Raw genomic sequence first — 12,133 nt, 5'->3', positions numbered from 1 at the left:
GGTAACAGCTCTAACCACTACGTCGCTGTGCCATCATTTATTTATATATTCCAGGTAATTCCTCCCCATCCCAGCATAAAAATGAGCAGCCAGTCTCTCGATCCTTCACATCTCTACAACGAGGTGTTTGTCAGGTTTGCAGCAGATGGTTGCAGGCGGAAACCGTGTTTGGTTAGTTTAACAGCTGTACTTTAATGATCCAAATCTTTTCTTGCAGCCTTTTTCTTCACTCTGAATCAGCTTGTAGACACGAGAGTTTCTCACACCTGATGCCTTCCATGTATAGGAGCTATTCATTGTTTATAATTCGATTCCACCATGGGAGGAGATGTGGGACACATCAGATGTATTGGCTACACCCATTTTATAGCAGGTCTGATGTTTTTGTTTTTTTTTAAACTTTGAATTATCTTGAAGACAGATGAGTTCCTCACGCTGGGTGCATTTCTGTGTAGGAAGGATTTATTGACTATAATCTGATTTCACCATGGGCAGTGGTCTGGGGCACAGCCACAGGTGGTGCAGAGCATCTCATCGTGATTGGCCAGCGGGCAGCCACGCTTTTGCCCTTGTTGCAGTTTTCTACAGCTCTTCTGCAACAATTATAGATCAGCCTGGCGGCTATTGCACTTAATATTAATTACGGAAGAACTCGCGTTTGCGAAGCCTGGAATAAATGGGATTCATTTCAGAACATGACGCAGGTCATTGGGTAATTATCTGATGATCAAAAGCAGCTCTCCTCCCCTCACCCAGCTGAGAAACTAAATGTGAGCTAATGCTCACTATAGTTTATTCACAATCCTGAAAATACAGATGTGTTTTAATGGTTCATTTTATAAGTGTAAACGTCAGAAAAATGGGAGGTCATTTCCTCCAGATGGTGCATAAAGTTGCACAGAAAAATCAACCGGTTTCTTTTTTTTTCCCTTGACATTTTTATCTAACTTATAGCTCCTGTTTGACACTTTTCTACCTCTGTACTCCACTTTTCTCGTGAAGTTTGACACCGGATGCTGCATCGATTCGTCGGTCTCATCAGTCGACGTGGCATACGAAGATGTTTTTTTATTTATTTATGCTTTCAATTCCCCCGAGACACACCCACTTTTAAAATGCAGCTCTGTGTTTGTCACAGCAGTGTCTGATGCAATTAAACTTTCACCCGGACCTTTAATAAACATTTTAGTGTGTTTTTGTTCCTTTTTTTTTGTGTACATGTGCAAAACATTTTGACAGCATCTGTGTCATTAAAGTCTCTCTCTCTCTCACACACACACACACGCACATTGGAGCTCTCCTTGCTGAGATTTAATGACACAGACGTTGTCAAATGTGTTGCACACTGGAATAAAAACAACATAATCTTTACAATGGGATCAACAAGCAGATGCAGCATCTTGAATCGAACAATATGTGCAAACTGGAGTTAGGGTTAAATGTCACGGGAAACAAAGATGCAACAGTCCGAAGGCTCTGCGTGTGTGACTTTATGCACCAATTTGCAACACGTAAAGAAGAAAATAAAGCCCTGTTTTACTAACATAACACGTGCTTGTGAAAGGAAGAACGAGAGCCGCACTTTTACCTTACCACCGTAGAGAACGTACAGCGCCTGATTCAACGTGGAAGAAAAAAAAAGCTTGGCAAAAGGTTTTGATTGTTAAACGACTGTTTGTTTTACTCTGACTAACCAAACACAGAGTTTCAGGTTACATCACATTCAGAACTATGTACATGTAGGAGTTTTTAGTTTTCTGAGGCAGGTGTGAGTAAGGCGCTCCGAGGAACAAAAAGTAGGGAACCACAGAGCTGTAGGACTCCGTTGAAATGATATGAAGGATTATATTTACACTGACATTTACAGAGAATAAAAAAAAAGTTTAATCTGGCTCCTAGTTTGGTGTTTTTTGCTTGTGTTTGACATTTATAAAACACAGTTCATGTTGCAAAGGAATGTATTTTAAACACAGATTTAATGTTTAAATATATTAGCATTATTTGTCTCTAGTATATAAGTTTACAACGCAGGTATAATGTTGTAAATGGTGCCGTAAAGCCATTTTTCATGATTTATTATGATTTCTGTCATGTTCTAACCTTGTTATCCAATTTGTTTCCTTTATTCTGTTAGTTTAAACTGATAAAAGGGGTAATGTATAATGTTGCCAGTGGTGCTGAGCAGTCAGAGTAAACGGGGCCTTTTGGAAATGAGTTAGCCTTCAAAACTTAAGGCTTCTACAGGAAACCTTTTGTTTTTTTTTCTCTCTCTCTCTATCAAATGGCACCAAGTTTGTTTTCTTTCCTCAAACAACTGACTGAGGAGAAAATTTCTATCTGTGCATGTTTTCACTTAACAAACTCATTAACTCAACCGGAGAAAACTGCAATCTAATTTTCAGTATAATGCAAAACACATGTGGGAGTTTTTATACTTATCAAATGTTTTCATCGAGGCTTCTTATATTTTACGTGTGTTGCCAGAGTGCACCGCTAATGGACAGCTTTTTTTGCGAACGTTTCACGGTAACCCGATCGCAGCGTTTTGGAAATGTCACCTCTTTGGTTGAGCAGAAACCGTTCCTTTTTTTTTTTTTTTTTGCAAAGGCCAGTGGGATTCATGAGACAGACACCATCCCTGTTTGGCTTCTCTGTTTTTATGGAGGGATTCTGGCAACGCTCAAACACTCCGCTGTACCAGAGACAAGTGGACTGAGTGTCCTTTCACTAAGCTCAAATGAAATGGGACAAGTCTCCTGAGGAGTCAGATAAAAAGCCCCGCCAGGTAAATTCTCGAAAAACAAAGTTATGAGCAGAGGTGAAGGTAGGAAAGAGATGGTGTTTGTGTATTTTCTTTTTTGTTTGTAACGTGAAAACACAGCTTAAATATGAGCTCTGTAGCCGGGAGAAAAGCCAGCACCTGAGCCACGGTGCTGAGCTTTTCCAGGTCAGGGCTTCGGGATGAGGATACACCTGAATGCGTCGGTCTTGCTGTGGTTTCTGGAACATTCCTCTGGGCCTCTGTAATGACTCCTAATGGCACTAATGAGCCTCCGCAGAGGAGCCCCGCTCCACATGGGTCTGGTGGAGAGGAGGGAGAAAGGTAAACAACAAAATTGGAAGAAGGATGGAGTTAGATCTGGATGAGTGAAACCGAGACAGATGATAGTGAGACATCTGTGGGAAGAGTGGGGGAAAAAAAAGGGGAAACTTGAAAGAGGAAAATAACCCTAGTAGCTGTAAAAACAACTCAGCAGAAAGATGGAGGTGGTCCTGTCGCACGTATATTTAATGTTTTATCTGGACCTCCATCTTAAAATAACCTGACCCTTTTTTTTAGTCTTTCCAAAACCCATTCCTAACTAAAGTTTCTTTGCTGCAAACCAACCTACCCTCTGGCCACGCTCAGTTGCCAGACACTGAAGCAAAAAAAAGGACATAAAAGTACTTCATACTGATGATATTTTGTCTCCTTGCTCTGTTTTTCCTATTCTTTAATCTCTCCTCATGTCTTTTCCATGTGTGCTCCTGGAGGCGAGTTATCCATGGGCGAGCTCCAGGATCCGTTCCTCGTCAGCGTCCACCTCATCGTTGACCCCGGCCAGGGCAAGTTCCTGCAGCGCGCCGCCGACGCCGTGCTGGTGTGGGTGCACCCTGAGCTACAGCTCTTCAGAGTCTCCGAGCGGGCGTCCACCTCCCAGCGACCTCGGCCCAAGCGTCAGCAAAATGGCAGCCCGTCCGCGGCCTGTCAGCCAGCTATGGCAGTCATCCTCTTCCTCCAGGAGGCGTACGGCGGCGAGGAGCACCTGCTGATGCTGCACCGCGCCCTGCAGAGGCCGCCCTGGCGTTACCATCACACCGAAAAAGTCAGCAACGGCCACCGCATGCTTCCACTCGCACCCTGCAGTCAGGACTTCTTCACTCTGTCCCCAGGAACGCCACTCTGGGCTGTGAGGCAGGTCCACTACGGCAAGGAGATTGTACGCTTTACAGTTTATTGCAGCTACGAAAACTATGCCGATATGGTCCGGCTGTACAAGCTGCTGCTCCAGCGACGCGTGGCGCAAAAGAAGGAGGACTTTTGCTTCTTTGTGGTGTACTCCAACCCGGACATGGAAATCCAGCTGTCATTTAAGAGGCTCCCACCGGGCCAGAATCCGACGGCGCTGGAGTCAGCCGTGATGGAGGTGAGAGTTCGGGACGTGGGAGTACTGGTGCCACTTCTGCCACTCCCCTGCAGTCCAATCAGCGAGGTCCGCTGGCAGACAGAGGACTACGATGGAAACAAGATCTTGCTGCAGGTGAGGAATGTTTTTGGGTCAGTGTTGGTTTTTGTGCCCCCCCCCCCAAAAAAAAAGCTTTGCTTTTCAACCTTTTGCTTAAGTGCACTAAGAGAACAAGCAGTAACTTCCTCCCATCATCATTAAGGCCTTATAGTAGCATTCATTACATGTTAGAAAGCCTGTGCATGAGCAGCCATACTTACAGAGGCGGACTTACACAGAAAGCTTGTTGTTTGGGGGGGTATCAGTTTCAGAGGGGATACGTGTCCAGGCAGTGTGAGATAAGTAGTTTGGAAAGTTCAAGCCGATTAAGCTGCAGTCCATTACTGCGATTGGAGCAACACTGAGAGAAACAACAAGCTAATCTATCATGACAATGGACCATATGCATGATGCTTAGGCTCCAGCTGGATGGAAGTTCCTCTGCAACATAACAGAAGTGTTAGGCGTTGTTTTCAGACTTGTTTTTGTTCATCTCGACTTGAAACTGATTCAGTGTTCACACAGAAACACACCATATTTTAATTATTTCCTTTTTTTGTATTTAGAAGTCTTGTTTAACAAGAAGGTGGAAATATGACAAACAACAACAGCTGTAATTTTTATATGTTTTAGAACTCTAATTCTCCTCACAGTAGGCTATAAAACATCACCTGGAAGAGTCTTGAGGTTATTTTCAGAAATAAAATAATGTGTTTAACTTAAAACTAATAGCATATTTTTTTGCCATATTTGTTACATAAGATCCAAACTGTTGTCACAAACGAATCGAAAGCAGAAAAATGGTCGTCGAGGCTGTTTTCGTTGGGTTATCAGCTCTTGTCTCTGCAGCATTGTTTGGGTAAAGATTTGTGCTCAGCTGTTGAGGTTTTTAGCTGGCTGAGGTCAGACATCCGGCTGACCTGGCTTATCCCAAGAAAACTAAAGCACCAGTGAGGGTCTGATCATCGCCAAGTCAGCAACCTCATTACCCAGCACCCCCTGCTGCAGCTGGTCACCAGCATTGTTGCACAGGAAACTCCCGAAAAACTGGACACATCATGTCATGACATCCCTACCTGAATACAAATTACAAACAATTTTTCTCACTTATTTCTTGATGAGCATAACTATTAAATAATCAAATTTAATTCTGGTTTTAAAATTTGTTCCTTTTAGAGCTACACCTCTTATCTCTTGTAGTCCTGCAGCTGAAAATTTATATTTAAAAAAGCATCAGGAGTAGAAAATAAATTGGACGAACAAAGTTCATATTATCTGAGTGAGACTTTCAGTATCCGAAGAAATTGTGAAATAGGTTCAAATCTATTTATTAAAATCTTTAATACTTATATTTATTTCACGTTTCGTTAGGGATTTTGATGTTAAAAATGCATTTCTTTGTCACACTGTTAAATATATGCAAAACACCAACACAGAAACATATTTATAATGACATTTATAATATTTATTACAGTTCATTAGATTGTAAAACTGCTAAGATTTGTGCAAAACATTTTAAACACCCAGAGAAATAATTAGGAACAACTTAACATGAGATTTCCAGTTTTGAGGCGATAACATCTTTGCTTTTTAAAACTTTCAGAACAGTTAAATAACTAAGTGCATAAATATTTGGATCAAATGATTTAATATTCCTACAAATGTTAGAAATACTGCCTCAGTTTTCACATGTTCTGACTTCACTCTGTTATGTGAACCTAGTAAATAACTTATTATCTTAGTAACCTTTAGATTTGACTTTCACACTTCTTGTTTTTGCGCCTCAACGTTCACATCTCTACAAACTCTTCCTCGCCTCCGTGCTTGTGGAAATAACGCTCTGCGGAAAGTTCCCGCCTCTGCCTTTTCCCCTCTCTGCTTGGAGAGGCAGATGACGATGACGGAGCTGACAGAAAAAGACGAAATATGGAGAAACTATTAGCAGCGAGACGACAGTCGAACCGCGCAACAGGGAAGGAAGTCATAGTTGAGAACTTTAACTCGCAGCGCATTGATATGAACACCCACTGCAGCTGCTTTCCATGTTGAAAACAAGACCATTTCCATATTTGTGTCCGAATGATGTCTCAGGTTCCCAGAGCTGTCGCTCTGTGGATGATTGTGTTTTTGGTGTATGATATTTTGTCCAGCAGTCTGCCTTTTAACAGTCTTTGCTCCTGAAATGATGGTAAACACAGAGGTTTTATCGAGATGCTGATGACTTCTCCAGCTGCTGGTGTGATTCATAAAGTGGCTGACCTGAGAACAGGGAGCGTGCAGTTTGTAAGCCCTGGGGTTCTCCTGTACATCCTGCGAGGAGTACGCACGAGAGCCCCACATATGGAGGTTTATGGCCTTCAATGTGCCCCTCCCTCTTTTGTATCCATGGCGACATAATGTTTCAGCACATGCATACAATATACACTAAGATGGAGAAGCTGTTCCTCTCTCTTACACTTCCTATTACATTGCAGACTTAGAGGTTAAAATTGACCCTTAAAGAATAAATTTAAAAAAAGTAATCAAACCTTTTGCTAATCTGATTCTAAATGACTATAAAAGCACCTGTTTTAGCTCTGAAACTACAGAGTGTTAGGGTTTTAAAGCTAAGCAGGCCTGATGTAAAGTCTCACTAAAAATAAAACCTTCTTAAAGCTTGCTTGGCCCATCGGATTCCTGAAAGTGCAAGTAACAGGAAGACAGAAAGGCAGAAAATTCTGTAGGAATGGAAGGGAGAAGAAACTGTTTGTGGAAGGTTTTGTGGAGGACCAAGAAGAAAGACAGCTAACCTCCCAGGACTTCGACTGCAGCAGAAGATACTTCTGGATGATGTAAATAAGAGTCCGAGGAGGGTTTCTCTGCATAGGAGGCCCTGTGGAAAGCCTTTGTGGAAGCCCAGTTTCTGTCTGAAGAGCCTTAAGTAAAGCTTAAAGAAATGGCCGCCATCATGTGTCTGAAGAATGAAATCCTGGTCGTTTGAAGCCTGGATTTTTCTACAAATAAGGCAGGGTGCGATCTCAATCAACACATGGTTGACATTTGAACCTTTTTTCAGATATGAGGTGCATAACCTCAGTCCGTAATGTCATCAGTCAGTCATTTGTCACATTTACATTTCTGTCCCGCAGCTTCATTCAGACACTTCCTCAGCAGTGACACCAGCAGAGCATGTGTGAAATGTTACCACAGATCCATTACGACATGTTGAAATTACGTTTTTATACCTTGTCTGCTGTGATCCTGTAAAACACCAGAAATGGATGGGATCAAGTAAAAGCATCTCTTTTCTGTACATTTCAATTTATTGCAGTTGTTATTTAAAATACAAACCTTTGTACAGCAATGAGCATAGATGTTATCAGCTCAAAAAACATAACCCTCTAATTCGATAACTTAGATGCATGAAAGCTGAGAAAATGTGAAAAAGGTTCTGAGTTGTAGAGACAAATCACCCCTGTGAAGATGTTTCTGATCCTAGTTAACTGAGACCCACCAGAGAAACTAGAAAATCAAGTTTTAGTGTACAGTTTTAGGATTTATCTGAAAAGTTGTTGTGTTGTGCTCACCTCTGCGTCGACTGTTGCAGCAGCACTTTAGTTCAACTTTAGTCTGCACTTTGTGTGTTTTGCAAATAGCCTAGAAATATAAACGCATCAGCGTAATTCCAAACGTCTGTTAGGTTATATTCAACATCTTCAGTATGTTTTTAATTAAAGACTATAGAATAACTTAACAGGACTTTGAACATGTCGCAGAAAGAAAAGTATATACATAAATATGGGCGTAATAGTACACATAATTCGTGGTTTTGTTTTGTTTTTTCGATATAGGTTAAATGCCAAAAACTAGTTTTCCCTTTTTTTTTTTCCTCCACTTATTTTAAACAGACAATAACTCTTCCAGACGCCGAGGCAGAAAAACAAACCACCCTTGCTAGTGGCAAGGCTCTAAGATTTCGTACAAATATACCTAGCATTACTATATGTAAATAATAAAACCAGTAAGAACTGCAGTCGGTTGAAATTATCCAGTTCCACCCAAGTAATGGTACAGAGCCAGTGTTGCTGGTAATAGTTCCACCCAAACTTTTCCTACTGCAAAAGGTCAAAGTGACTGCCAACAATAGGTTTGGTTGTTTTCTGCGCATGGTTTTTATAAAAGTAAGTAGTGAAAGGGATTTTTTTGTTTGTTTGGAACAAAAGAAGTAATGTAGCTTTTTAAACATCTTATTTTATGAAGACAGTTACAATAAAGTAAGACGTTTTTTCTCTTGCCTTTGTTGCAGATTTCAAATCTCCAGTATCCATACTTAATAATGTGCTCTTGTATTTTTATTTTTTTGTTCCTGCTCAGGTCCAAGGGGCATCCCTGAGACACAGACAAGATCCCCGCCACATATCATCCACTGTCAGTGAATCGGCCTCGGCTTCATCCTTCACCCGCAGCGTCACCTCCTACAGAAACCGCCGTCACATTCAGAGGGTAGCGTCCCGTCCCAGAGCACACCAAACCTCCCACACCTCCCTCCCTCTGGCCTGTGAGGAGCAGGACGAGCAGGAGCAGCAGCATCCCGACGCCTCCCAGTGGCGGGGCCGTCACTCGGGCTCCCACTTCTCCCTGCCCAACATGGGCTCAGCCGGCTCCCACTCCGCCTGCTCCTCACCTGCTCCTCCTTCCAAACCTCCCGCCAGGAGCTGCTCCCTCAAAAGGAGCCCCTCCGTCATCCAGCCGTTCTGGCTCAACGTGGACACTCTGATCGGCGCAGAGGAGACAGATGTGGACACGGGGGACAAAGTGAACCCGGGCAGCAGCGTGGACCTCTCGGTGGTGTCTGCATACATCAAATCCAGCCTGCCGCTCACCCCTCGTCCGTTATCAGCCCCCCCGGAAGACCTCAGACCTCCCCTTTCTCCTCACGTCCCAGAGAGCAACTACAAGTCAGCCACGTTGGGCCGAACTCCAAACAGCTTGTCCATCAGGAGCTACGCTCTGTCACGTCCCCAGAGCACCAGCCTGAGCACGAGCGCTGCGCCGTCCTCGAGTGACGTCTCAATAAACCTGTCAGACAGCTGCAGCATTATTAGTGCACCAGCTGAGGAGACGGAAAGGCCAGAGGAAGAACAAGAATTCTACATTTGATTAAGACTGAAAGCTGAGAGGACTCAACTCGGGTCAGACTTTAGTGCTGAAGACATTTAACACAGTCTGCCCTCTGCTGTCTGATAGTAGAACTACAGGGAAATGACAGAATCTGGAAGAGTTGTTTTTTTTTATATTATTATTACTGTTTTTTTTTTCTTGCATGTAGAGAGAAACACTGTAAATAGCCACACACATTTAATCGATTCGACAGAGCAATCACACAGCTGTACATAAGCTCAATAAAATATAACTCCTCTTGCAAGTGTGCTGCATTTCAGAGCATTAAAGAAATTCAACATTCCTGATTCTGTTTTGTTTACTTAAATATGACTGATTTTAACAGCAGGGTTGGTTTCAACATTACTGGGAATCATTAAGCTGTAGCCACGTTTCTCCAAAGTAAAGCTAAAATGATATGTCTGATTTGTTAAGAAGGGCAACAAACTGACTTTTCGACAGTTTTTTTAATTTCATGGAAAATGTCTCTGGGTTTGTTAATAAGACAAACATAAACCTGAAGCGGTGAGCTTGTCATGTGTGCAGTATGTGAGCTTTCTTTGTAACAGTTTTATCTGAGTCTTTAGCTTCTCACTTTAAACTGTCCAATGAGACCACAGGAAAGTTGTTCAGATTTTTCCTCATTTTTGTTCTGAACCCAGACATTTGCTAAAATTAATTTTGAGAAAGAGGCAAACAGAGAAGAGTCCTTGCTGAGGAGGAGGACGTACGTTTCTACCTGATGTACTTTAGTCGTTGTGTTCCCATCTGTATTCATCGAACACTGAAACAGAAACTACAGCTGTGAGTGAGGCTTGAAAGAACGATAAAGTCAGGATTTGTTCATTTTCTACAGTCTTGATACGTCTTTGAGGAGGAACAGGACTATTGGATGCTTGCGTTAAACAGGAGAGACCGTAGCAAAGGACTGTGTCCAAAAGCATACTGAAAATGTCAGCATATTCAGTTAAACAAGAAAACAAAATAACAACAACAACAAAAATGTTGTATTACAATTTAACAGCACTAACAAAAAAGTAAAACAAGCAGAAATTGAGCTACAGAATCATTTATATTTTCTGACCACAGTCAACTTCTTTGTTTTGTTTATCTTTTTTTTCTGAACCATAACTATAATTTTAGAAATACAAATTTTTCCTTGAAATGATCTGGCAGACAGTCATCTTTTATTGTAATACAGTTGTAGCATGACTGGACCCCTTCATTGTAGGGACCTCTAACCAACATTCATCTTTCCAGCAGCTGGTCTGTGTGAAGGTCATGACTGAACCCTGGTACTGTTTTGGATAAGCTGTTTTCTTAAACTTCACACACTCAATGAAGCAGTAGTGATCCTAATAACAGAACCTCTTTTGAACAGGAAAAGATAAGCTCTGTCTGTGCAGACGCTCGGGTTCCTGACATTGTCAAAATCTGAGTGGATGACAATAATTTGAAGTCTCATCACTTTTGATTAAAAGAAACTGTCTTTTTTCATCTTCATCTTGTCATATTTTGTTAAACCTAAGTTTAAAAGTGTACGTTTTGTCCAGGTTTGTTTTGTAAAGTCCAACAGCAGAAAAACTGAAGAAAAGCTAAAGTTACCAAGAACCATTTGTTTTAGGAGATAAATCCAGTTAAAGAATTGCTCATACACACCATGCCAGCCTCCAACTCCTGACGCCATCAGCTGAAGAGTTTCAAAGCCGTCACCACAACCTCAGGTGACCTTGGACCTGATGACCCTCAGTGGACCTTTGGGCTTCAACCTGTCTTTTCTCTGTGGTTCTGCTGAGGCTTGATCAGCCTCTCTGAAGTCACTCAGAAAGACGAAGTGACAGCTGACCACACAGCCTCGATCTGGTAAGGCACCTCAAAGTCACCCCTCCTGGTGATGAGAAAAGCAATGTTCGGTTTGGCTAGGACACTTTAAGCTGCTGCATTTTAAAAAGAAGTTATAATCTGAGCCTTTCTCAACTAATCGGACAAATTGACAGAATTATTAACATTGTTCTGACCAAAGTGAAAGACTAATTTAAAAAATTTTCAAATTCTTCAGCATGTAAAACCTAAAGCTGAGATCCTAATCTCACATCCTGTTCAAAAGATTCTTACGTTTTAGATAATATATTTAAAGTCTTACTAATGATTATAAAGGTTAATTCTTTCTCCGAAGCCTAATCCTTGTTAAATCATCGTGAAGTGAGTATAACTGTTTAAATTAGGATCAAATCATTCAAAGTAATCATTTAACGCCAAAACTCAGAATATTATTCTCAAATTTTCAGTGTTCATTTTTATGTTGGTTGTGCTGATTTAGTTTGTTGGATGGATTTTGAATAATTTTATTTTTGTAATAAAATCTTAAAAAGGCATATGTCTGATGAAATCTCCCCGTAATGAACGAATTCAGCTCTCAGTTGTTGAGATCTGATAAATAATAGGGGTGAATAAATCAAGTGATCTAAATGTTTTTGGTTTCCTATAAGATAATTTATTGACATAATTAATGGACTGTACTTTAGTTGTAAACATGGATAAAGTCAAACAATCTGTCCTAAGTTTCTTCTTGACTTGTTGAAGCAGAGTCTGCGTCGGTGATGTAACTCTCCTCCGCCTCTGGGGAGTCTGGAACAAAGTCCCGTTTCAGCTCAGCTTGTAAAATCTGCTTCTCAGTGCAGTTTGAGCCCTTCAGCAGGTCTCTGTCTGTGTGGTCCGAATCCAATCCG

At 41.5% G+C, this 12,133-nt stretch overlaps 1 protein-coding gene across 1 annotated transcript in view; it reads left to right on the top strand.

Moving 5' to 3' along the window:
* Positions 1-9,712, top strand: part of LOC108238869 (protein FAM124A) — a gene marked incomplete in the record, with an annotated part of 25,638 nt that extends 15,926 nt beyond the window's left edge. Inside the window, 2 exon segments of the mRNA XM_025006980.1 lie at positions 3,535-4,301; positions 8,619-9,712. Coding sequence (XP_024862748.1) covers positions 3,535-4,301; positions 8,619-9,404 — 1,553 coding nt within the window.
* Between the last annotated feature and the right edge of the window lie 2,421 nt (positions 9,713-12,133).

This window comes from Kryptolebias marmoratus, linkage group LG6 (genome assembly GCF_001649575.2).
Source record: "Kryptolebias marmoratus isolate JLee-2015 linkage group LG6, ASM164957v2, whole genome shotgun sequence".
NCBI lineage: Eukaryota > Metazoa > Chordata > Actinopteri > Cyprinodontiformes > Rivulidae > Kryptolebias > Kryptolebias marmoratus.
The sequence above is the reverse complement of the archived record's forward strand: the minus strand, read 5'-3'. Positions and strand labels throughout refer to the sequence as shown.